We start from the raw sequence: 26,461 nt of genomic DNA on the forward strand, positions 1-26,461 counted from the left end.
GCAAGCGTGTCATTTGTATTTTTGTATTCTGCTATAGTTTTCTTTCTTAATTAAGTTTTACTTAGCCTTAGTATAGTGTCGTAATACTTCAGAATAGTGCAGGGGCTAGCAAACTTTTTCTTGTAGGACTGGATAGTAAATACTTAGGCTTTGCGGGCCATATGTGATATCACAACTACTCAACTCTGCTGAATGAGAGTTGCCATAGACAATACAAACAAATGGGTGAGGCTGTGTTCCAATAAAACTTTATTTACAAAAACAGCTGGCCATTGGTAATAGTTTGCTAGAATCTTTTTTTTTTTTTTTTTTTAAAGTAATCTCTATATCCAACATGGGGCTTGAACTCAGGACGCTGAGATCAAGAGTCACATGCTCTTCCGACTGAGCCAGCCAGGTGCCTCCTTGCCAGGCTCTGTTTTTAATACATGGAAAAAACTAGATTGCCTATCCTTTAAAATAACCTCCTTTACCTCCAAAAATGACACTACTGGTGGAAATTAAGTATGGAAACTGTTAATTTATTATTTCTTTCCATAAAGTGAATACTCAACTGATAACTGATTCTATCCTGGAATTTCTTTTCAGGTGAAGATTTACTGTTTTCCCTTGAAAACATTTTAGAAGTGAGGTAATGGATGTTTCTCAAAAGTATTCTTCACTTCATCACCAACATCTCTATTCTCAAGCAAGGGGGAATGGGCCTTGCCTGAACTTCTGTCAATGTTTGTTTCAGAGCTGAGTGCCCGACCAGCTCCTACCTGCGAGTGGCCCCAGCTTCAGTACATGTTTCTATAGCCAGAGGAGAGGAAAAGTAGTACGATCTGGAGGTGGGGGCTGTTACCTAGAACTCTTTCTCCTATAAAATGCTAGTGCTTACAGTCCTCTTTAAAAGAGAAATGGTAGGACCTCATGGAAATAATTGTGCTGTGTGGTAGGAGCAGATTTTCCACAGGTTTATGCCTCTTTGATCCAAGAATCAGGCAGTGAATTTTAATATAATAAAACTTAAATATTGTGTAAAGAATCTGCTTTTTGAATTCTTCGTATATTGATTAATTGTTGAGCGTTCCTTAAAATAACCTGATCTTTAACAATGTTCTAATCTGATCTAGAACAGTGCTTCAACAGAAAGGAGAAAGGGAGCTTACTGAATGTAAGACAATCTATCTAGTAAAGTAGTCTATACTTTGACCTCCCCAAACCCCAATTACCGTTTCATTTAATGAAGAATAAGCTTGGAGAGGATAATTTGCCCAATCTCACATTACCTGGTAAGTGTGTGAACTTTAAACCCTGAGTGATTGAATAGTAGTTGCAGCATTCAATTACAATTTTTCCTTTCTTATTTTGGCACTAGGAGGGGACTTCTTTTCTCTAACAGAGACAAAAACAGAATAGGCATGCAAAAAATTCTCATGGTGGTGCAGAATTCAGTGATAAAGGATATCCCTGCTTTCTTCTAATATCCTGGTATAACTTATATAAATTACCTTTTGGAGATTCTATGTTCTTAGAAGAAAGAAACATGTCAGTGTAGTCCAAGAAAGCACTCGACCTGCTGAAGCAGGATTGCCCAGTGGTCCTGGACACAGTCCATTATTCAGTTCTTCCTGTTGTTTGTGAACAGATGAATATACCTCTGAAATTGGTCAACACCCAAAGGAGAGTGAAAGGGGTTGGTGTTTGGTTCAGTGCCAATCTAGGACCAATTAGTAATGACATTGAGCTTGATGATGACGAGAGTCCATGACTGCCAGACATGGCTGTTCTTGCCCCAGGAACATGGAAACCAGTAGTCACAAGTCTGTGTGAGGTATTTACTTTATGAAGCTTAATCCCTTTACGGCCTCCATCTTGTATTAACATATTAAATATATTTACAGATAATGCTGTTCCATTTCACTTTCATCCAGATAAAGATGACTGACAACCTGAGGTAATTTCCAATTCATTGCACCCCACTGAGTCCCAGGACAACATCCCTGGGTCTTATAAATTTCACACAAATTTCCTGTATTCTTTAACGATACCAGTAAGGTAGTGGTATTAATGTCATAACCTTGCAGGCAACCTTTAGAAGGGTCTGGATGGTAACATAGTTAAATTGATATGCATACCTTCTCAGCCCAATGTTAGGATTTACCCCTGGTAGACCAGTGGTGTACTGTGATTTCCACGAGCATCATATGCAATTTTCTTTTCCCACTTATGTGTGGAGAGCTTTCAGAATAAGCATAAATCATTCTTAGCATTTTTGGCTTCATTGTATAACTTTTCTCATTAGTGAACATTTGGATTTTTCTCATTTTTGTAATTATTACAAACAGTATTGTGTGTTTTTGTACATATCTCTTTATATTTGATTTTTTTTTTTTTAAGATNCATTTTTGTAATTATTACAAACAGTATTGTGTGTTTTTGTACATATCTCTTTATATTTGATTTTTTTTTTTTTAAGATTTTATTTATTCGACAGAGAGACAGTCAGCGAGAGAGGGAACACAAGCAGGGGGAGTGGGAGAGGAAGAAGCAGGCTCATAGCAGAAGAGCCTGATGTGGGGCTCGATCCCATAATGCTGGGGATCACGCCCTGAGCCGAAGGCAGACGCTTAACCTCTGTGCCACCCAGGCACCCCTATATTTGATTTCTATAGGAGGAATTAATAGAAGTGAATTTGCTCAGAGTATGCCTTGAAAATGTAAAAGATAAAACCAGTTTGATTTCTAAGATTCATGTTAACTACACTTCTACCAATAATGTGAGTGCTGGTTTCTTTATGCCTTAGCCAGTACTGTAGAGGGCATCATCAATTCTGATCTTTGCCAAGCTAATAGAGGAGAACGATCAAATTATTTTAACTAGTGAGGGGTTATCATCTACTGTCTTCATTGGTAATTTGTATTTTTTTTTTCCGGTGAGTTACTTGTTCACGTTCTTCATTCTTTTTCTAATGGGCATTGACCTATTTTTTTGTATTGATTCATCAGGACTTTCCATATATTATAGATATTAACCCTGTGTCTGTGATGCAGTTTGTTTTTCCCAGTCTTTGGATTTGGTACAAGGTAAGGTGCCTTTTTGTTTGTTTGTTTTTGTTTTGTTTTTTTTTGTTAAACAGTTTGGAAAAATGTGTGGCCCAGTGCTCAAGCATGGAATCTGTGTGGACCTTAATTGTCCGACTGAAGAGATCTGGCTGGTATTCAGATTGGGATATGTATATATCATACAAATTTGAGGGGTATGATTAAATATAACATCTAAAAATCACGTAGATATATAATTTGTGAAAGTGTATGTAAACATTTAATTTTTATGATTAAAATACAAATGGGAAATTATAAGCAAATGTATAAGCTGATAAATGATTTTTAATACTTTTAAGGTTTTTTTTTTTTTTTAAATTATACCCCAAATGGGGCTCGAACTCACAACCCTGAGATCAAGAGTTGCACGTTCTAATGACTGATCTGGCCGGGTGCCCCTAGGCTAATAAACTATTTTAAGGCAAATATGTTTGCAGCCATCTCCCAGGTCAGGAGATAGAACCTTGTGAGCTATCCAGAATCTGTTCAAGACTTCCTCTCAATTACGATCCTTAAACCCTGAGAGTAATCACTGTTCTGACCCAGTACGCTTCTCTAATAATTTTGTTTCATTTTTCATTTGATGTCTTTTTAAGTCTCTCAATCTGTAGGTTCCCTCCCCTCCCCCATCTCTCGTTTTTATCCCTTGCAAAATATTTGTTGATGAAATAGGATCATTTGTCCTGTGGAGTTTTCTGAAGTTTGGATTTTGCTGATTGTATCTACATGTGTAGTCCAATGTGGTTTTCTGACTTCTGTATTTCCCAGGTATTGGTAATTGGATCTAGAGGCTGTCAGATTCAGGTTTGTGTGGGCAACCCTATTTCGCAGGTGGTGGTGTGTGCTTCCATTAGGAAGCTCATAGGTCTTTTGTGATGTTAATAACCTTTTATTTTTTTAAAAGATTTTTCATTTATTCATTTGAGAGAGAGTACACTAGCAAGGGGGAGAGGCAGAGGGAGAAACAGACTGCCCACGGAGCAGGGAGCCCGATGTGGGGCTCCATCCCAGGACTTGGAGATCATGACGTGAGCCGAAGGCAGACGCTTAATCATTTAAGCCACCCAGGCGCCCCTGATGTTAGTAACCTTACTGGTCAGTTTTTACATCCTATGATTTATTGGGATTGTACAGTGGTGATATTTTAATTCTTACCATTTGTTTATTAACTGGAGAATTTCTATAAAGAACTTCACCTTAGATAATTACCATTACCTGTTAGTATAGTTCGTGGAGGATAGTTCGTGGAGGAAGGATAGGATAAATTATACGTTTTATTTATCAATTCTCAAAACAGAGTAGGTTCCCTAATATTCTCCAAAGGTAACTGATTAGTTTAAGTATTATGAACTTAACGGAAATAAACATTCTTTTATCATTTTCCTTGATGAGAACCATGATTCTCGATATGGAAAAGTGGGAGGTACAGCTGGCTTTAAGGCAGAAGGCAGAAAAAAAGCCTTGTAGTTCTAAGTTTAAATGGGAAGTACCAGTGTAAACTTACGAGGTACTTAATTTTCTTCCTTTTGTATTATGGTAAAATACAAACTTTACCATTTGAACCATTTAAAGTGTACAGTTCAGTGCCCCATTTTTTGTAGTTGAGCTGTATCTGTATCTTAACATCACCATTGTATAGTAGAGTCTCCCTTCTCACTCTTACTTTAGTCTGAACTCTTCAGGGAAATACATACTCAGTGCTCACCATCATTCTTTGTGTCATTGTCCTGTCAGTTTGGTTGTCTTCCTCATTCATTAGGAAATTCTTCAGAAAGGACTTGTAAGAATAGTCCCTGAGTGTTTGTATGCTGATGACAGTTTGTCTGCAGCCCTTCATTTGAAAGTCTGTTTGGATGAAATTCTAGGTCATGTTTTTTAGTAAGCTTTTTGGCATAAAGCATTTCTATCAAAGTCAGATTGTAATATGATCATCTTTCCCTCATGAATGCCTTCTTTTTGTCTGGAGCCTACAGAATCCACCCTCCCCCACCATCTCCCCCCAGTAATGTTACCACACTATGTTTGGGTGTTGGTGGTTCACAAGTGCAATGGTGTGTTCCTTCAGTAAGTAATGTCAAGTCTTTTTTATTCTCAATTTCAGGAAAATTAAAGTTTTAGTGTTTGTTCTGTCCCTTTGTTTAGGTTTTCTTCTTTGGGGACTGTTTTTATAGCTCTTCACATTTGTCAGTTCCGCTTGTGTTCTTTGCTCCCTTTATTGTTGATCTGTAAATCTCTCATGCTTTTCGTCTTCTTTCTCTTAAGATGTTATATTTACTCACTGGTAATTCTCATTCTAATTTAGTTTCTTCTGAAATTGTTTTTTCTGAGTTTTAACCAATTTCTGAATTTTTTTTTTTTAAGATTTTATTCATTTACCTGACAGAGACACAGTGAGAGAAGGAACACAAGCAGGGGGAGTGGGAGAGGAAGAAGCAGGCTTCCAGCAGAGCAGGGAGCCCGATGCGGGGCTCGATCCCAGAACACCGGGATCACGCCCTGAGCCGAAGGCAGATGCTTAACGACTGAGCCACCCAGGTGCCCCTCTGAATATTTTTCTAATTTTCTTTTTTTTTAAGATATTATCTGAGACCGAGGTAGTGAGACAGCACGAGTGGGGTGAGGGGCAGAGGGAGAAGCAGACTCCACCGAGCAGGGAGCGCCAGGTGGGGCTCGATCTCTGGACTCCAGGATCATGACCTGAGCTGAAGGCAGACGCCTGACTGAGCCACCCAGGTGCCCCCTTCTAATTTCATTTTATCTTATATTTTATGTCACTTTGTTGATGTATTTTAATTCGTTTTAAAGTATTCAGGTACACTTTTCACTGGTTTCCTGAGCATGGCTTTCTGGTGTGTTTTGTTGTCTGTAGGGATTGTATTTGCTGCTAAGGTGCTTTTTTCTTATAATAATGTTGGATGGGATTTTACCTAGATTATCTTCTGTTGCCTATCTTTATATGAAATTACTTTCGCTGTTCTTTTTACAAGAGATGTGGGTCAGGGCAGCTTATCTGACTGTATTTAGTCTCTACACCTTCCTCTTCTGTTGCGTGGAGTCTAAAGGAATAGGGCAGCTTGCTTTCTGAGATCTGGGTCTGCTCCCCCGCTGATTATGGCGGCGTATCCTTGGCAATCAGATGCCCTGTTGCTTCCTCTACTTGCCTTGCACAGATCCCAATACCAAGTGATCAATTAAAACTGCTTAACTGACTGAGCCACCCAGGTGTCCCCAGCAGCCAGTTTTAATCTTGTTTCAGATAGCTGTTTTGGGGGGATTGGGAGGAGGCTGTATGGAGTGGTACTTAACTGTAGCCTTTATGGGGTGATGATTTGTGGCAGCTAAACTTACGGAATTAGTTGAGCCCTTTTGTGGTAGGTTCCTATCTGGCAGGGACTTCCCTCAGATTAGACCATTCCTTGTGTGTTACTCCTCTGTCTGCCTAGGCTGACCCAGGTACCTGGAAAAATTAAATCTGTCTTCAACCTCACCATTACTGTCATTCTGAGAAGTGTTCATGGCTCCAATTGTGGGTGCTTTCTGCTTTTTCTAGGGCCCACTTTCTCCTGTAATCCCCTTTCTCCAAGTTAGGACTTTTGGTAGCATTTTTCAGAACTCTCATTTCATACCTCCTTTGCTTTCTGTCATTTAGAGAGAGTTGCATCCCATTTCATTTTCATTGTTCTCCGGTTTGGTCTTGGATCTTACTGTACCTGGTATATAGTCTCCAACATTCGTAGAATGGGCGATTTGTATATTGTATTAAAATGCAAGTTTCCCTTTTTTGTATTTGTGTTTTAGAGAGAAGAGTTATGTGAACAAATAAGCTCGCTCTCTCCCAGAAGAAGTTCTACCCAGGTCGGAGTGAGCCAGTCAGAATCTTACTTTTGGGGTATATATGGAAAAAATCAGGCAGACAGCTGGTGTGTCCAGAGAAATTCTGTGATACAGAGGCCAAAATTACGACAAAACAGCATTAATAAGGTTTCTTAAAAAAAAAAGTATGAAGAGTTGGAGGATAAGGCCACCAACGGGTGGAGGGAGAAGTGGGTCTGCAGAAACAGACCCACATACAGCAGGGGAGTTTTATCAGCGGAGGGCACTGAGCGAACACCCATGAACCCCACTGTTCCTCTAGTCTCAGAGGCCTGGTCACATGCTGAGTCCCATTCTTAGATTTCTGTGAGATGCCACATCTTGTCTGCTTCCTTGTGCTACTCTGTGTTGGTGTCTGCATCTTAAAAGAGCCTAAATAAACTAGATGCTTTTTATTTTACTCTGTGAAGGAGGATCCCAGGTCACCCAAGCTTGTGTTAGGGGGAGGTGAGTTGGTAGCGGTTTTGAAAAAAACGAGGAATTGTAGTTATTATAAAGAAGTGAGAGAAAAAAACTGACAAGCAATTGCTGAGTAGCATGGGGAGTCCAGTTGTGGTTGGAAACCATGAATTTCTGGCAGCGTTATTCTGTGTGGTTGTAGGATTTTCTCGAGGAATAGGAGTGTAGGAACCAACAGGGACTCGTTGGAAGGAAGGATCCGGATTAGCTGGGATGAGTGTGAGGAGTCTGGGCTGGCTCTACCATGGGTCTAGTCTGAACAGAGTAGAAATGAAAGGGTGGGGGGTTCTGATGGGGAGAAAATGGACAGTTCTAGGGGACTAGAGGGCTTGCTGAAATGGAAGACTTTAGTAGTGGGAGGAGGTGGGGGTAGGATCCAGAAGGTGAGGAAGTTGCAAAGGCATGGGATGTTTAAGATTTCAGGAGGTGGAATGGCTTTAGATTGTGCCAGATCCTCAGTGTGGCCCTGTGAGAGCTGTTGATTTTCTCTTGCCTTTGGACCTGCTTACTCATTGATGTAGTAATTCAGGTAATAATAAACATTCTTATCTTGAGATTTTAAAAGGTTACTTTATAGATGGCAGAATTAAAAAAAAAAAGTAGTAAGCAGAGTGTTTATTTTTTTAAAATTACTTAAAAAAGGTTGTTTACAGAGATGTGGATTTACATAACTTGGCGACAACATTTTAAAAATGTACAGGCTATTTCATATTATTGCACTTACTCTTCAATAATATATAAGGCATTTTATTTTACATAAATAAAGGATAATGTAGAATATCTGTAGAATATCATACAACAGGTGTGGTGCCAATTAAGTCAACCATAAAATTAAATGAGATGTGTTCTGGAGGACAGAAATGCAACCCAACCTATTTCAACCTTCACAGAATATCCTTGCAACTACAATTTACTTGTTATAACACGTATTTACCCTTATAGCTTATTGTGGATGACTGATGAATTAGAAAACCAAAACAATGAACGTTTTAGTAGGATAATATAATACCATTAGTGCTCACTTCAGGAAGTGTGGGGATTAATTAGACTAATTAGAAATACTAGTCATGCCTTGAACACTGAAGACAAGTAAGTAGCTTTCTATCTTAGGGTCAGAGATAAATTTAGCCTTTTGCTTTCTCCCTTAAGTTCCAACTGTGGGCCAGGGAAACCCTTCTGGCAAGATCTACTAGAAATGATGACTTTAGCCTACTTGAAGTGAGCGAAAGGTCTACCTTTGCACTCTTCAGATAAGATGATTAGAGACTCTCAGAAGGAGACCGTTCNCCAACTGTGGGCCAGGGAAACCCTTCTGGCAAGATCTACTAGAAATGATGACTTTAGCCTACTTGAAGTGAGTGAAAGGTCTACCTTTGCACTCTTCAGATAAGATGATTAGAGACTCTCAGAAGGAGACCGTTCCATTGCTCCGAATTGCTCTGGAAATTCCGGTCTGTTCACACAGGACTGTGAATTTCTTACTAGGAGGCATAGCTGGAAGAGTAGAGGCAAATATTCTCTTAACATTTAGGCAGGAAAGCAGAAACCATAAAACTGACCCCAGAGACTTAAAAACAATCTAGCATGCACCTTGCACTGACTGCCTATAGTATCCTACCTGGAGGTGTAGTGAAAAGTAGAAGCTAAATTAATCAGGTCTTTCTAGCTAATTCTTGTACTACATTCTCTTTTGTATAACCTGTTTAAAAAAAAAAATCTGGGCTCACACCAGCCAGATACTTCATTCTCATCTGAGAGACCCCTGTGGGCCACCTCTACAGAGGCTTACTGTAAGGGGTGAGTCACTTGGAAGAACGACGTACAACAGTGACAGCTCAAGCACCTCCATGATTGGGGTGGGGGGCGGGTGTACAGTGACCTCAGTTCTTTTCTTGAAGCCATAGACCCAGGCTGTAGGTTGTTGAAAGAAGCGTCCAACATCAAACCTGGGTGTCCTCATGCACGCAGGTTTGGCGTCCTCACCCGTATTCCCAGGACTCGAGCAGCTGGTCTGCGTCCCCCTTGAGTCTGGGTTGTGTGACACAGTTCTGCTTCTTTACCTTGAAAGAGTGACTCACCCGCATTCCCCATTGTCTTCTTTTTACATTTTGGTAAATGAAGCTGATGGAGGTTTGGAATTTAAGAAAAGAAGGTGCAGTACGAAGGAGAAAAGCCAGTTTGGGGACGGGGAACAGCACACTGAATGGGAGCAGCTACTAGGAAGAAGTCATGCTTTGACAGGAGAGCAGCCGGGACGAGTTTCACGGGCAGTGTGAGTCATAACAGTCTTCTGCAGGGAAACGGTTTTGGCCAAAGGATGAATTTGCAAAACAGGAAAACAACCAGCAAATACTTCAGTCACTGCAGCCGCGTCATTATACCCCGGTCAGGAAGAGCGGGCCAGTGCTTACAAAGGGGAGATTTCTTAGGCTTCTTGGGCAAGGGGAAAACTAAGCAACCAGCCAAAGTCCCCTACAAGGATTATTTTTAAGTTCTGCCCTTTGGATTGTAAATGTAATGCCTATGTTTGTTTATAAATCCAAGGATGCTAAAAAGATTTCCAAAAATTTAGCTTAAATTAGTGTTTGGAGCGCATAAATAAGAGAAATGGAAACCCAGTGACTGTAGTATTCCTGCCCACTCTTGTATTGACTGGTCTTGAATTCAAGCACTTACTCAAGACAAGTTCCGAACTAGATGCAAGGTGCTTTCCGAGCTGGAACTTTCTGCTCGTTCTAAGCAGCGAAGTTCATGGCTATTCAGTATGGTTTATCAGAACAGCATTTCCGTAAAACAGCCTTACGACTTACACTTTTAGATCACGATCAGCACTTCATGACGATCAGTAATCCACCAAGTTGAACTCTGCAGCCAGACATTGCACATTACACTCACTAAAAAATAATACCACTTTATTTTGCTTTTTCATTTTTTGGATAATTCCTGAGCTCAGCTTAACTGATTTTTTTTTAAGTCTCACTTTCTTTTCACCATAACATACAGACCTACAGCTCCTTCCACTGAATGTGCCTAAAAGCATTCTCTTATTTACGTACAAAATTATATAAAACTGTAGTCCTTTATTTGTGACATTTGTGTTGCCCCTCAGACTTGGTTAGCTCCCTAACTGCCAGGATTAGGTACGGTGAGCGAGGAGGCAGGAAGGATGCGAAGATCTTATGTAAATGTCTCGAATGAAGAAGGGCACGCCACATCTTGTATCCCGATCAGTAAACACAACACGGAGGGGACAGGCCCCAGAACACAAGGATCCCTCCTGGCCTCGGTGTCCAGGTAGAAGGCCTCCGGAGGTCAGCGCCACGTAAAGGTAAAAACTTGGAGATTTTTATAGTCCTTGCCTGTACCAGTGTTCCTGTGTTGTTTTAGGAACCCAGTGTTTGAAGAAGTGATTCTGATTTGCTAACGTAAGGGAACTGAGAAAAGCAGGTTCTTGTTAAAAAATGTTAACGAGCACCACTAGTGAGTGTCACTACTGGTGCCGCAGGTTTCAGGAAGAATTCCTATGCTTCCTAATGACTAACTGCACGGGTCCCTCTGGGACAGACTTCATAATATTCCAGGCATCAAAGTGCATCAGCCCCACCAGGGGTTTCCCATTAATGGCAAGAATTTCATCTCCAGCTTCTATTGTTCCAGCTTGTTCAGCTGCACCACCTGTGAGAATAAATACAGAATAATGCCCGGGCACTTTCATAGTATTCAAAGTAAATTCCAGGTAAGCTAAAAGAAAGTGAGAAAACTCTCTGAACGATAGGCCCATATTCTTAGGATAGGGAAATAGTTCTTAAGACACACAGAGTGTATATATATGTGTGTGTGTGTGTGTATATATATATGTATGTGTATATATATGTATATATGTGTATATATATGTATATATGTATATATATACCCATGAAAAATTTAACTACATAAAAATATTCATTCCTCCTCTCCTCCTAAAACACATAAACAATGGACTAGGAGAAGATATTTTCAAGGTATTTAATCAACAATCCAAATGCCTAGTAAATGCTCAGTAAATGCAGGAAAACAGGTTCCACTTCTGTCCAATATACCATGATCGCTAATCAGTGACTGTGGAGATTACTTACACAGCTTTACGTATTTCTACACCACAGCTCTCTGTGTAACGAGCTGATGAGTATGTGTATGTTATATATATTATATACTATACTATTAACTATTATAATAGTATATTACATAGATATACAGTAGGTTTTTATATGTACTGATATTATCAGTATAATTATACTTTTTATTTTTTTATTTTTTATTTTTTAAAGATTTTATTATTTATTCGACAGAGATAGAGACAGCCAGCGAGAGAGGGAACACAAGCAGGGGGAGTGGGAGAGGAAGAAGCAGGCTCATAGCAGAGGAGCCTGACGTGGGGCTCGATCCCATAACGCCGGGATCACGCCCTGAGCCGAAGGCAGACGCTTAACCGCTGTGCCACCCAGGCGCCCCTAATTATACTTTTTAAAAAAAGATTTTTTAGAGCGAGCAAGTGTGTGTGAGAGCTGGGGGGGAAGGGGCAGAGGGGGACAGAGAATCGCGAACAGACTCCCTGCTGAGCATCGAGCCCCCACATGGGGCTCAATCTCATGACTCTGAGATTAGAAACTGAGCCGAAATCGAGAGTCGAATGCTTGACCGACAGAGCCACCCAAGCGCCCCAGTATAATTATACTTTGAATATAATTGTTTAGCTCATGAACCTGAAGAGATTTTTGAGAACTGTCCAAGATCATAAAATGATTATTCAAGTTCATAGAGACCTCTTAAGACCACATGATTCAGTGATCTCTACTGCTCTCATGTTACTTTCCTGAAGTGTAGTATTTGCACTTTTACATGACTACAGTCTTGGTCCATGTTAATTACCCTTGACTGGCAATTCTTGATGGCATTAGCTTGGTATGTTTATATCAGTTACAGCTAATACCAGTTAAGACTACAGAGTTTGGGATCTGGTATAGAGGTTAGGGACGCAGACCCTGGAGCCGGACTGCCTGGGTTCAAGCCTTGTTCTGCCACTTCTGTCTGTGTGACCTTAGGTGCTTGTGTAAGTCCCCCGTGGCTCACACTGTTCTTTGTGAAACAGGGATAATAGTACCTCTGTGATAGGATTGTTGGGGGGAGGGGTGCAACATGAGTTCCTACGTGTAAAACACGACAGGGCTGACACACAGCACACCCTGTATGTGAGAAAGAATGAAAACATTTTCCAAATGGAAAGCACAGTCATACACAGAAAACAGGCAGCTGACTGGCTTTTCTAGGGCGTTACCTTTGTATACTCTCTTAATGAACAGGGGTCCATCTCCAGCCATGGAGGATTTTCCTCCATCCAGACTCAGGCCCAGCCCAGCAGAGGTCTTCAGCACTTCGACACACAGCGCATCACGTGAAGGTACGCTTCTCCCTGCAGCAACGACATTTGTGAGGATGGAAATGACAAGGACACTCATCACCTGCTCCCCAGTCCCCCAGATATATGACTCCAGCATCCCTGTGTCCCATCTACCTTTGAAACCAGCGTTAGGACTGGTCTCCCAAATTTGGAGCTGACCTCGTCGCTTGTTCCTGCTGTACCCACACCATTTGCTCTTCAAAGCATTTTTTTTTTTTTAAAGATTGATTTATTTGAGAGAGAGGGTGCACGTGTGTTCACGTGAGCAGTGGGAGAGCCAGAGGGAGAGGAAGAGAAGCAAACTGAAGCAGAACCTGACATGGGGCTTGTTCCCAGAACCCTGGGATCGTGACCTGAGCCGAAATCAGGAGCTGGACACTGAACCGACTGAGCCACCCAGGCGCCCCTAAGCGCTTTCCGTCAGCCCATAGGCGGCTTAGAGGCCGGACTGCTCTTGGCAAGCCCCATACACTGCAGTCGTGTGTCTCAGTGAAGTCACGCTTGGGGCATCAAATTCGATTTCCTGCTGACCCTGACTGCCGATGGCAGCAGCGTGTCACAGTCTGGCATTGATAAGCTGCAACACCCCACTGCCAGACCTCATGTGAGACTGTGATCGTGGATTCTGAAGCTCCCGGGGACTCCCGGAGCTCCGCTCCCTCCCCCTGCTGCCGCACATGCTCCTGTTGTGTCGTCTTCATCCACCAGCTGCCCTCACTGCCATCTCCTCTCTCCACTGCAGGGTGGGGGTGTGGGGGGGGACGCGTCCATGGCAGTGGGTCCTCCACTGCAACAGTGCCTGCTCTGTGTGCTGGTTTGGAGAGGCCTGGCTAGGATCCATCCTGGAGATCCGAGTAGAGATGGCGAGCTTGCCTTTTCTTTCTCTTATTCACACACTTTACTAGTGAAGGATGTTGAGGAGGTGAGTGGAAAGGCAGGCTACGTTGTCTGGGAGGCAGGGGAAGGACCACAGATTAAATTGCCCACTTGGGCTTGAGGCCAAGGTAGCCAGCATCCCTGCCTTTGAACAAAAAGGTCAGTCCATTAGTGTGGCTTAAAGGTCACTGCACATTCCCCGTGGTCTGAAGGAAATGTGCTAACAGGAGCAGCATGGTTTTTCAATAGGTGCTTTCACTTGCTGTTAACCCGGAGAACGGGTGCATTTGTGGCTCTCAGCTCTGGCTGCATTCTACTGCAATCACCTAGGAAGCTTAGAAAGCTAGTGACTCAGGGCCCTGGGTCTCACCCTCACCCCTCAGGGTTTCTGATTTAACTGAGCTGGTGAATTTGCTGGGCAGTAGGATTTTAAAAAGCTTCCTAGGCGCCTGTCCCCAAGCGGGATGCTCTCAGGCCATGTGGAGGGACAGCTGCCTGGGTTCAGGTAGAGCCCTGGGCAGCGGGATTTTAAGGGACAGGAATATGAAAAAATAAAGCTTAAGCCCCGAAAGTGCTTACAGTTTGGTAACTCTACAGAATCTGGCTCAAGGCCAGATGTTCTGAAGGTGTCCCAGGAATACTTAATGATTATGAATGACAGGATAGCCTTCTATATCCTGAGTTCATGAGTCTTAAAAACTCTGGAAGCTGCTGGGATTAAGTGCCAAGTGGTTTCCTGTGATGTTAAGTTTCTAGGATCCAGTGAAAATAGACCAAGCAATTGAGACAGTGCTGGGGCAATATGGGCTTCAGTTTTCTAGAAGAGCAAAAGCAAGACAACAGAGGAGAAGGGTGAGAACGCTCCTGGTCCATGGAGGCATCTGGACAAGAGTTTCCCATTTGTTCAGTGGAAATGAGTGCTGTTTTCTGCAAAGCAATCACAGATAGCCCAGGCCACCATGAAGCCAAGGTGAACAGAGAGGAATTCAGCTACCCTTGACTTTATTAGGGAGAAATGTTGAGAAGAAACCAAAGGCCTCCCCAGAAGGCACTGCCCTGGCCTGAGCTTCCATGGGCTCTCCTTGCTCTCAGGACTGAAGGCGTTACTCCTGAGCTCCGACGGAGAGGGCACCACAGCGGTCTGAAGTAGTTCTGTGGAGGCTGCAGTCAGCCTCGTGCTTCAGAAACCGAAGCGGTACTTAGTTCCCAGTAAATACCTCGTATGCCTTCCCAGTGAGCCTTGGGATGACAGTATGGAGGGAGCTTAGAAAATCCACTTCTGAACCTCTTTTTATAAGCTCTTCTTCGTTGATTAAGGCTACAGTCCGTTTTCAAACATTTGTGCCCCCTCATTTCCTTATGTTCTTCTAAAACAGGAAAGAATACAAACCCTGGTGTTTTCCAAGGACAAAAGGCAGTGGAATTTCTACATACTCTCCATGATTCCCCTTATCACAAGAGTTTTGTGTTTTACCTACTGGCCACTTAAGTCCTAAGAAGATATAAATGTGAAAGGGCTTCCTTCATAAATGTAGAGAAGCTGTCAAGCAGTCGTTTAAAATCTTTGATGGTATGGCTTTAATTACGAGGGGTGGTAGTTTCTAACTTACTAGGAACACTGCCTTTTCAAGAAGTATACACAAACAGACTTCACTACATTTGATGCCTTACTTTTTTTTTTTTAGAGGGAGAATGGTTTGGAGTGGGGGGTGGACAGAGGGACAGAGAGAATCTTAAGCAAGCTCCAAGCCCAGTGTGGAGCCTGAGGTGGGGCTTGGTCTCACAACCCTGAGATCATGACCTGAGTGGAAATCAAAGGTCGGACGCTTAACTGACCGAGCCACCCACATGCCCCTACATTTGATTTCTCTGACCCCGATAACAGTAGTTAGGTTCCTTTTTGTTCAACCAGAATCTACTCTGCCAACTGCTCATACCCTACTGGTTGTTGAACTAACTTACCTATACTGGGCTCCAGGGGGCTGGGCTTTCTGGAGAGCGAGCCCTTCCCATTGGCTTCCTGCCTGCTGGAGGATCTGGGCTGATCATTCCCTTTCTTGATGACCACGAGGACATCTCTGTGCAGCTGTGCTTGGTGCAAAATCTTGAGGACATCTCCGTGGGCTAAGCCAGCCATCGAGGTGCCATTGACGGACAGAAGGAAATCCCCTCGGTTCACAATCCCTTCCTGAGAAGCAGCCCCCTGAGAACACACCCTGTGCACCTGGGGTGAGGAGAAGGCAAAAGCCAAAGTCTTTGGAACCTCCAGTAAAAGCAAAAGGGCAGATGCAAATCTGTATTAGAGGAACTTTCTAAGGGCAAGTTTTCAAAATCCGACAAACATGGTTTATCGAAAGCCTACACGGTGTGAGGCATGGAATTAGAAATGTCGGTGCCGCCATCTGAGTACTTTTCCCCAGCTTCTCGCTAGCATCTTATCTGTGCCTGGCACTCTGTGGGGCAGTAAGTTCGCAAAAACGAATAGGACCTGGTCTTGTCTCACGGGGGTGGCCTCCCTGATGATCTCAGAGGCCTCTGAGTGATCTAAAATTGGAGGCTGTTCTTGAGAAGGAAGAACTTTCAGAAGCACATGAAGATTTGGTCAGTTAATTCTAGTGTTTTCTAGTGCCTAAATAAAATGTTCAGGTGAATATGAGGAAATTCCAGAAAACTGTGCTTATACGTATTGGCATCGAAGAGGTCACTCAGTCTGCACATCAGTCAGCTCTGTGGTAAAAATGTGGATCTTTGCCAATGGCTAGATTATGTCCTACTTCCCCCACTTTTCCACTTTTGCTCTGTTAGGAGGAAACAAACACCAGCATTCTGTGAACTCACGGACAGGAATTTTGTCCTGATCACCGCTGAGGCTGCGTCAAGAGTGACTTCCCTGCAAGCATCTTGACGTGGTCACTTACCACAACTGATTTTGGCTCCACATCTGTCCCTCCTGCCACAGTGAATCCCAGACCTGAGCCTTCTTTTTTATTCAAGACTATGAAGCAAACATCTTCTTTATTCTAGTAAAAAGAAACAGAAAAAAGTACAGTTGGCCTTCGAATAACGCGGGGGGTGGCACAGAGACCTCTGCACTGTCAAATCTGCATAGAACGTCGTCCCTAAAACTTCACCACTAACAGCTTGCCATTGACTGGGAGCCTTACCTAGAACAGAAACAGCCAGGTACTACCTGTTATCTCTGTTGTATTATAGACTCTGTTCTTAAAGCTAGAGAAGAAGCATGTGATTAAGAGAATCATAAGGAAGAGGATGCATTTGTAATACTGTGAAAATCTCGTGCGTAAGTAGACTGTGCTGTTCAGGAGTCAACCGCATGTTCCTCGTGCCAAGGGGTAGGGAGCTGCGCTGTGAGTCCTCGTGCAGGGCTGCAGAGCTGCTCACACGGACCCCGGTGGGTATTCAGGAGCTTTCACGCAGTCCTGGAAGTGGAGGAGCTTCCTCTCAAGCTCCTGCACCCCTCCTGGGTGGTGCTGACGTGATGGCGTTTTGAGGGCAGGGTGGACATGAACCAGGATGGGGCAGGGACAGGAGACAACTTAGCTATTCCAGGCACCAGATTAGGTCTTCCCACAACTGATCACAGCACATAATTTGATCATGGAGGGGATGCTCTACTGTACAGCTGTGTAAGTCTACCATTCAGCCAAGCCAGTGTCAACAAGAGCAGAGAGAAGCAGCGCCAAGAGGCAGGATGAGGGACACTGAAGCCACTGGTGTAGCCCCCCGCCGCCATATGCAGTTCATTGGATTTCAGGTGCAGTTAAGGAACTGTCATAAAATACAAACTATGTTAAAAAATAGAAAGTACTTTAAAACTAATTGTCAACTCGTATCAAGACTAGAACATTCCTAGTCGTGTCCCAGGGGTAAGTAACAAAAGACTGTCCTATGTCTCAAGCATCAAACAAAAGATATTTTGAAATAAAATATTTTAAAATTACTGAGTTGGGCTAATTCTGAATTTTGACTTTCTTCGCTCACACACTATTTATGACTGAACAACATTTTAAAGATCTGCATTGCTAGGTTCCCTGCGAAGTGATTTATAATCTATCAGTTCAAGGTCTTCTCAGCCCAGCAAGAGAAAAAGAATCTAATCATAACCCTTCAGGGTTGCTTTGACAAGAGAAAGTGAAAACATTGAAAAGAGAACCAGCTCCGTAGTGTGCTGGGGAAGGAACCCAGTATTTAAAAGAGTTTAGTGCTCTTAGTGTGTCCTAAAGAGTAACTCCAAGCATTTTACACCTCCCTAAAGAAGTTCATTCAACCCAAATTCCCATATGTTGACACTAGAATATTGGGCAGACTTTGGGGGGATTTTGACTTTACAGATAAGTCTAACCGTTTACACGCTCAGACACTGTTCAGTGGAGAGAGGGAGGACCAGGCTTTCTCAGTGAAAATGGGAGCATGTGGTCTGGTAAATGACCTTTGTGTAGCTTCTGGGAAGTAATGTTTGTTTGATACTAAAATAGTACTTCTCAGCTACTTAAGTGCCTTTATGGGAGCAAAGACAGTATTTGAAAATGGGATTCTCCTGCATTCCAGGACATAGCACCAAAATTTTAATTTACTCAAATTTATTTTCTAGTTGTGTTTGAGGATACCGGTGTGCTAGGAGCTGACTGTCAGGCCACAGCTCGCCTCTAAGTAGCTTAGCACAGCATCAGGGAAGCTACACCCACCACCGAGAGCTCCCCAAGGTTTGGGTGTGTTGAGGTCAGAGGAGTGGGGCTTGTTTTCCGCCTCTAACAGCGCCCCCAACAGGAAGCCACAGGGAATTGTGTGCAGTTCCATTTTCAGCCACCCCCACAAACCACACTCACTAAAAAAGCAAGCAGGAAACTTCTGAAGATGGTAAAGTGAGGACATCTTTGCTCACAGTGCTTTCTGAAAGCCACTGGAGACTGCAGGATTATAAGGGGAAAAGCCGCATTCTGACCCAAGCAGGAATGCCCTTCCACACCAAACCACAGTACTTGTCTGGTGGTGAATGTGGAACCAGAGTGAGGTGGGGGGAGGCCCCAGAGGATGCCTCCCTACCCCTTCTGGTGGCACTTGACATTCTGTCCACACAAAAAGTTTCCCATTTTGTTTGTGGTCCCTGAAAATGTGCATCCCGTTTGTCAGCTGGTTGAGACTTTCTGGTTTTCTGCCCTGTTTTCTCTAACACTGTAAAATGTCTAGAGGAAATGGGACCGGGCAAAGTGTGATCCCACCGTGCCACCTTGACTGGAAATGCCAGAACAAGACTCGCATGCAGGAGACGATTACTTATTGACACAAGTTGAAGGAAGAAGGGAGAGGACAGACTAGTCCCTTTCACTGAAACTGAAAAATGCTGGACGTCTCCAGGTTCACTGCACAGACCCAAACCAGTGGGCTGAGGACCAGAGGGAGTGTGAGCTCAGGGCAACCGGTCTCCTCTCTACCCTGGTTCACTCCTTAGTAGATGCCAACACCACAGCCCTTCTGGGTAATATTAGGATTTCTGGAACAGTGTTTTTAGGCCTGTCACTGACCCAAGTATATTACCAGCCGAGAAAAATTGTTCATATTTGCTTTTTTTCTCGAAATAGGAATATTTATTAGGGTTCAAATCTCTTATGAATTTCTCTCCTGAGAAATTGATGTTCTTCAGAGACATAGTCTAGATATGAACCCATACCTGCTTTTGTTGTTGTTTACTGTCACCTCCAATTTATGGAAGGACTTCATTTGTAAGGACCCGTTAGCCACACTGTCTTGAACCCCAGGCTTCAGAAGCTCTTACACTGAGGGCCCGGCTAGGTCTCCACAGATGCGCTAACCCACTTCCCCACCAGAGGGCTCCCCTGAGAAGTCCTTACTGTCCACCTAGGTGCAGAGATGTGCTTGCGGTCATTCCCGCACATCTCCAACCCAGTTCCGTTCTGAGGGCCCTCTGTGGACAAACTCCAGATGTGGGGGGTGAGGAGGATGGCAGCTAGTCACTACTGGGGAATTAAAACAGCAGCTGCGCCTGGAATTCAAGACAAGGCCTAGTTTGAGGAGCAAGCTGCAAGTGAGACAGAAGTCAGACCCAGCTGAAGAGCTCCCTGCACCGCCCGGGGCAGGGTGGCCGCCGCTCCCTCTCCCTGGCTTGTCTGGTTTCACTCACCTCTGATTGTGCTTTCGCTTCCTGAATGAGAGTGAGGATGGTGGATTTGGACCCCACTGACGATAAAACGGACTGCAATCTTTGCTGATCCCCCGCTGAGATGAGAAGCTGATCCAAACTGAAGAATATAAATACATTTGAAGAACATTAAAGAAAAAGGTGATTTTTCCATTTCATAAGGATGTATTTAAAACCATCTCTTTTCTACCAAATCGCAGGCATTTTCTGATTGCCATGCTCTCTTTTGGTCATAACAACTCTGCGTTCAAACTACAGGAAGAAACCGGAGAGCTCTAACAGGAACTTCATTCGCTGCCAACAGCGCTGGGAAGCACGATGGCTTCTGGGATCCCTCCAGGATGTTAGGGAACCAATCCTGGAACTTATAAGAAAATTTCTGACATATTAAAAAAAACATTCTTTAAAATATGTTAGAAATTTTCTGAACTCTGGTCACCTTCAAAGGCCCCGGTTCTCCCCTGAGGTGCAGCCTGCCCTGTCCGCTCTCATCTCTCTGATGGTGGGTGCTCTTGCCTAAGTGCCCAGTCCCTTCAAGCCTTCTCTTCAGAGCACCATTCTGGCACACGCTTTCTCTGCAGGCACTGTATGGTTCTAGTCATGATATTAAAAACAAAGGGGGCTAAGTGTAATGCGGTATCCTGGAAGAGGAAAGGCATGTTAGTGAAATTTGTTCAGTGAAATCTGAAGTCTGAGGTTTAGTTAATTGTGTTCTTCCAGAGTTAATTTCTTTTGCCAACTGAACCGTGATCACATAAGATGTTCACATCGGGAGGGGCTGGGGGAGGGGTTCTGCACGGGAGCTCTCTGCACTATCTCTGGAACTCTTCTATAAACCTAAAGCTAGTTCATAATTAAAAAAAAAATTGAATAAAAGGGGAGAGGCAGATACTTACTTAACCGACCAGCCTTTTCCAGAAGGCAGATCCCGGCTGGTTTCACCCACATGATGGGCTGAACTGGGCACCCCAGGCTCACTGGCTTTAGGGCTGCTTCCTCCTGGACAGGCCCTGTCCCCCCGCTTCATGGGGCATGAAAGGGCAGTGGCCCCATTGAGGCCTCCAGCGGGAGAGCCAAGCGACCTCCGGGGGACGATTTCCAGCTCGGTTTTGAAGAGCACGGCGGTGGGCCCTGCCGAGAAATCCTCAGAGCAGAGCTTGTCAAGGTCGGGCATGCTCAAGGCTCGCAGCTCCTGGAGCTTGGAGCGGGACAAGGGCGAGGGCTGGGTGTGGCGCACCGAGGACTTGTTTCTCTTGACGGGAGAGGCTGGAGTCACACTTGGGGTGGGACTTCCTGAAGGACCAAGTGGTTTCTTTGGGTCCGAGTCAGGGCCCTTGTTACTGGCCTCCGCCGGGTTCTGCCGGGAGAGCGTCAGCGTTGTGCTGGACGGGGACTTGGTCATTTGGGGGATGAGGCTGCTGGCTTCGCTTTGGCTTTCGCTGCAGGAACTCAGGCTGCGTCTCAGCGACCTCACCGTTGGGTCAACAGGGTGGCTGAGGCTCCCGGAAACAATGCTGCCAGACGACCGTCTCCCAATGGGAGGCTTGGAGCTTACTGACAAGAAAGGGGACGCCCCAGACTTGGCCCCCAGCCGGTCAGAATGGGCCAGGTTCTCAAAAGACTTGATCCTCTGCTTCACAGAGAAAAACGAGGTAGATTCATAGTTCTGCTCAGGGCAGTAGTGTCTTCTGGTGACCCTGATTTTGTCTGTGACCAGGCAGCTCCTTTCTTGCACTGAAAGGACATCCCCTTCGTCTGTGGTGGGAAGGTTCCTCGAAGTCTCCAGAAGGGGCTTTACACTATATATACCCTGTCCGTTAGCCAGGCCAAGGACACCGCCTCTGGATGCCTTGGCCTCGAGGAGGCCCCCACTTGTTGCAGGGGTCTGGCTGTCCCGGTGAGAACGGCCTGGGCTGTGCAGGGCATGCCCCTCCCGGCCAAAATGGCTTGAAAACTGGGCGGGCATGGAGTAGGTCCTGGTCGCCGGCCTGGGTGTGAAGTACGGATGGTCATCTGGCGCCGGGCCCGCTGGTGTGCCATTCTTGGGCAGCCCCAGGGAGCCCGACGCCTGGCTCGCCTTCGCTGGGGAGGAATCTGCTGTTTTAGCCGGCAGTTGTGGGGAGGAACAGGAAGAGGCCAGTTTTGCCACGCTGAAAGATCGCTGGGGATCCTGCTCCACCTGGGAGGCCCGAGATGGGAGTGAGGACGGATGATTTGGCGACGGCTCCAGTGACTGGTGACAAGGTCTGACTCCACTCTTCTCCTGACAGTTGCTGTGGGCCCAGAACCCCCCTAGTCTGTCACTCTCAGCGGGCTGGTCACCGCAGGCATTCTTTGGCATTCTTTCACAAGAAATGTCAACGATTTTCAGCTGGTTGGTTCTTTCTAGGGGATCACCAGCAATTGCGTTGCTTCCTTTGTCGCTGGAGGGCCCTGCTTGGGCGGCCCCAGGGGCTGGATCCGCCTGGCTGGACCCGCGCAGCGCGCCCTGCCCGGGAAGCGGGACCTGCCCGATCGCGGCCATGGACGCGCTGCTCCCCGAGGCCACAGGGGGCGCCCTGCCCTCGGGCCCACATCCGGGAGACGCGGGGGCGGCTGCGCAAGCTCCGTCGGGCTCTGAGTGGAAAGCCGCGTGGGCTCGACGGCACGCACCTTGCTCGGGGACAGCCTTGGGGGAGGTGTGGGGTGAAACGAAGGCTGTGACGCTCGTCTCGGACGCGCGGGGCTTCGGCGCCCCCGAGGCAGCAGGCGGCCTGCTCTCCAGCACGGACTGGGGGGGCCTGGGGAGGGCTAGGCCGTTCTTGTCCGGCTCCTCGTGCTCCTCTGTGTGGAGCAGGTGGGCCGCTCCCTTGGGAAGCATCCTGTGGGAGGTCTGGGGTGACGTGAGGGGTCTCCTGGGGTCCGGCCCACCAGCCTTGACCACAGGAGCAGCAGGTGCCTCCCAAGTGGCTTTGCTTTTACTTTTGATGCTCAGTCTCTTCAGCTTAGGACCGGATTTGGGCTTCTGACAGTTATTTAAAAGTGTTTCCGCGGAACCTTTTTTCGGTGGGTCTTTATTTTCCAGACTCAGTTTCAGCTGAGGGGGGCTCTGAAGCCCAGCAACCCCCTTTTTGTGGCTGGAACTCGACCCCTGACTTTTGGAGTCAGGGCTTCTGGCGGGCCCCGTGGGCTGCTCCTTTTCAGCTTTGCCCTGCGCATGCGTACCATGGCTATTTTTATTTATTTCTTTAAACCAGGCCATGATGGGCCTCCTGGAGGTCAGTTTTGGTTTCTGGAGCACGTCTTCCATGTCTTGACTTTCAGAGATGTGCAGATTCGTCAAAACGGATCTTCCATTCTTAGGGACATCCACACTGAAGGGGGACCGGTTTTCAGTTGCATTGACATTTGTCTCCTGCTTCTTATTTGGGGTTTTGTCACCCAGCAGGTCATGTTCTAAACCATTTACCATGTTCAGATTGCTGAGAGTGACCGGAAGGTTGTGAAAATGCCTGGCAGCTTTAGGAGGCTGGCCGTTCTCCACAGCTGAGCTAGGGCTAGTGGATACCAGGGTACCTTCTTCACACAAGGGCCTGGGGTAATGTAATATCCTTCTGTCTGCGTGAAGTTCATGCTCCCGAGAGCTTATATCCAAGAGAGAAAATGGCTGGGAAGAGTCTGGAATTGGAGGGCAGGAGGTGCCTGGCACAAAGGACGCTCTCTCACATGGATTTCCCACCACTTGACTCAGGGCACTGTGCTTTAATGGCAGAACTTTGGCCAACACAGGGCTGGGTGCAGCCTGGGCAGGTGCATGAGCAGTAGTTGAGGGTGGATTGGGGGAACCATTTGTAGAACAAATCTCGATTTGCTCCTCCTCAGACTCCGTAGTGTCTTCCTTGTGAGAAGACCCACGGGAATGAGGAGGTGACCAGTTGTCCCCAGTGGAAGCTTGTGGGGCTTCGGTGAGTGATTCAGGGTCAGAAGACGAGTCTTCCGCATCACCATACATGGATGAGAGGGATGGTTCTGTGCTGTCACCTGGGCCTGACAGGGACAAGCTATCTTCGTGAAAATTGCTGAAATTTCTAGAGTAGTTGCTCAAAAAGTTTTTGTTCACAGTAAAATGTTTGTCAGGATTAATGGAATCCAAAACTGAAGGCTGGGAAGCCCACTGTGGGTGAGGGGGCTGGCCAGCAGCTGCCCAGGCCCTCCTCAGGGTGGGGGTCTGGTTCCCCATGACTGGCCCAGCAGGGTGCGAACTTCCGCTTCCGGCTCCTGCTGGAGGTTGGCCCTGAGAATGTCCCTCTTGACTCAACCGGTCCCCTTTCTGAGGAGACTGAAGTCTTGGTTCTGAAGCATCCAGCTCCTTGATGAGTTTGTCGATGTCAGTCACAGGACTGCCCCCACCTTCCCTGGGGCAGCAGTGGCCGGAGACACTGCCGCACACCCTGCCAGCCTTGTCAGCAGCTGACGGCAGGGTGGGGCTGGCCTGCGGGGCCCTCTCAGACACACAGTCTGTTCCCTTGAGCAGAGCAGAGCCCTGGGAGTTTACAGGGACGAGGACTCCTGTTGTTTGCAGAGCCTTGCTGTGGTTACCGGGAACTCTCTGTCTCTCCTCCTGGGACATGAGGTCTTGAGACAGGACAGTACTAGCTGGAGACGCCCCCTTTGCCTCAGGTCCTCCCCTGTGGGCAGCTGCCTTCTTGGGCGAGTCGGCTTCTGGGGCTGCCGGAGTGTTGCTGAAGTCATGCCTAGCCGCTGCCATCTTCCCGGGGGGTGAGCTGCGCTCTGGGGCGAGTCTGACTTGACATCTGTCCTCAGACTCAGGAACCCTGGGTGACACTGGCTCTCCAGGCTCCTCAGGCCACCTGGCTTGCCCTGTGTCCACTGAGGTCTTGCTGGGGTCAGGGTGAGATGCCCCCTTCTGCCCTGGGGTAGGGACGAGGTCTGGGGAGCCATCCGGTCCTGGGTTGAGAATATAAACGAAAGGTGGGGTGATGGGGAGAGAGAGGGGAAAATGTGAGAAAATAGAAAAACTGTGAATTAGGAAAAAAAAGGAAAACTTAACAATCTCAAAAGAAAGGTCCCCCCCCCCCAGAAAGACCTTCCACAACCTAAATGCCTTCTTGTCGTTCTGTTTTTGCCTCTGAAATTACAGAGCACTCCCATCTAACAAATACCACCCTGCCCTAGATGCTCTGAAATAACTCAGACCGGCTGGCAGAAGAAACCTTTGTTTCTGCCCTTTTCTCTCTCGGTTATTTTTAAGGATAGGGACACCAGAAATCCTCTTTATTCCAGCCCTCTGGTAGCAAAAGCCTCAGGAGTCAGGCTGTGGTTCTGTTCTATCCCTTAGCTTTGTGCTCATTCTGCGGAGGGCTCGGATCTCCGGTTTAGCTCTCATCGTGGGTTTGGCCCCACGGTGTGGGTTGTAAGGCATACAGTAAAGTATAAAACAGTCAGGTGCTGACCTTTGGGGACTTAGTGCTCAGTGCAGGAGAGGAGAGAGGAGGCTAATTTGGGGAGACACACGGGAGCTGCAGAAGGATGCAAGCTTGCACTGCACCCGAGCTGTGTCATGAGCGTGTTCAGAGCACTGGGAGAACTGGAAGGCCACATGACCTGGGAAGCGTGGACAGAAGGGTTGGGGACAGATGGGGCTCTGTGGGGAGAGCTGACCACACAGTGATGAGGAGGAAGATGAAGAAGAAAATGGAATGAAAGCAGGGAAGAAAGAGGATGTGATCGGAGGAGTGTAGGGAAAGGTGTCAATGCCAGGGACAGAGGGAAACTGTCATTCCATGAAGTGGGTTCTGGACGGCCTCTGTCCTGGAGATGCCTCCTTATAAGGCCCTGCACACTCTCAGGTTAATCTGTCTGCCTCTGGCACATGGCATCTGATAATCAGGGGACACTGGCATAAAACAGAACATTAGATTTGCTATTTTCTTAGGAACTAGGGGTTACGGTGAAACAGTCACAATGAAAGCACCTGCTTTGAGAAGACTGTCTACTGAAATGTTACACCCCTCCACATCTCCCACACAAATCATCTTAATCACATGTGCCTTTCCCCTCCTGAAGTTCTTATGTCAACAATTAAGGACTAATTATTAGGACTTAGCACCGTGCTAAGAGTTTTTCACGCACTTCATTTTCCTCCCAACACCGTGAGGTAGTTCCTGTTGCCATCTGCTTTGGAATGGTAGGGAACTGAGGCACTGTGTGGTTTAGCCATGGATCCAGAATCACAGAGTGTATAGCCAGGGGTCACCTGAAAAGTCGGCCCCACAGTCCATGCCATTCTCTAAACCCTGCCTGGATGACCTCTGTGTACAGAGCACCTGGCCACAACAAGGCCGGCCCATCAGGACACTCGTGGAGACTGTATGTAACTTCCCCAGGCGCCTGTGGAAGGCAAGGGACATACAAAGATTTGAATCCATGGGCTCCTGTCCTTCTCTGCTCAACCTTTTGAATTCCCTTCAGAATGACTTTCCTGGGGCGCCTGGGTGGTGCAGTCGTTAAGCGTCTGCCTTCGGCTCAGGGCGTGATCCCGGTGCTCTGGG

At 46.1% G+C, this 26,461-nt stretch overlaps 1 protein-coding gene across 5 annotated transcripts in view; it reads right to left on the bottom strand.

The window, feature by feature from the left end:
* Positions 1-8,740: 8,740 nt before the first annotated feature.
* The window catches only part of PDZD2 (PDZ domain containing 2), a 342,657-nt gene continuing 324,936 nt past the window's right edge, over positions 8,741-26,461 (bottom strand). For 4 of the 5 annotated variants that reach the window (XM_034657050.1, XM_034657051.1, XM_034657052.1 and 1 more), the window contains 7 exons: positions 20,807-24,857; positions 19,893-20,010; positions 16,651-16,752; positions 15,695-15,956; positions 14,950-15,099; positions 12,734-12,868; positions 8,741-11,094 (listed from right to left, as the gene is read on the bottom strand). In XM_034657050.1, coding sequence (XP_034512941.1) covers positions 10,928-11,094; positions 12,734-12,868; positions 14,950-15,099; positions 15,695-15,956; positions 16,651-16,752; positions 19,893-20,010; positions 20,807-24,857 — 4,985 coding nt within the window. In that variant the 3' untranslated portion in view covers positions 8,741-10,927. The remainder of the gene's footprint in view (positions 11,095-12,733; positions 12,869-14,949; positions 15,100-15,694; positions 15,957-16,650; positions 16,753-19,892; positions 20,011-20,806; positions 24,858-26,461) is intronic. The other variant, XM_034657049.1, reaches the window with a different exon arrangement.

Source organism: Ailuropoda melanoleuca, chromosome 3, assembly GCF_002007445.2.
Source record: "Ailuropoda melanoleuca isolate Jingjing chromosome 3, ASM200744v2, whole genome shotgun sequence".
Lineage (NCBI taxonomy): Eukaryota > Metazoa > Chordata > Mammalia > Carnivora > Ursidae > Ailuropoda > Ailuropoda melanoleuca.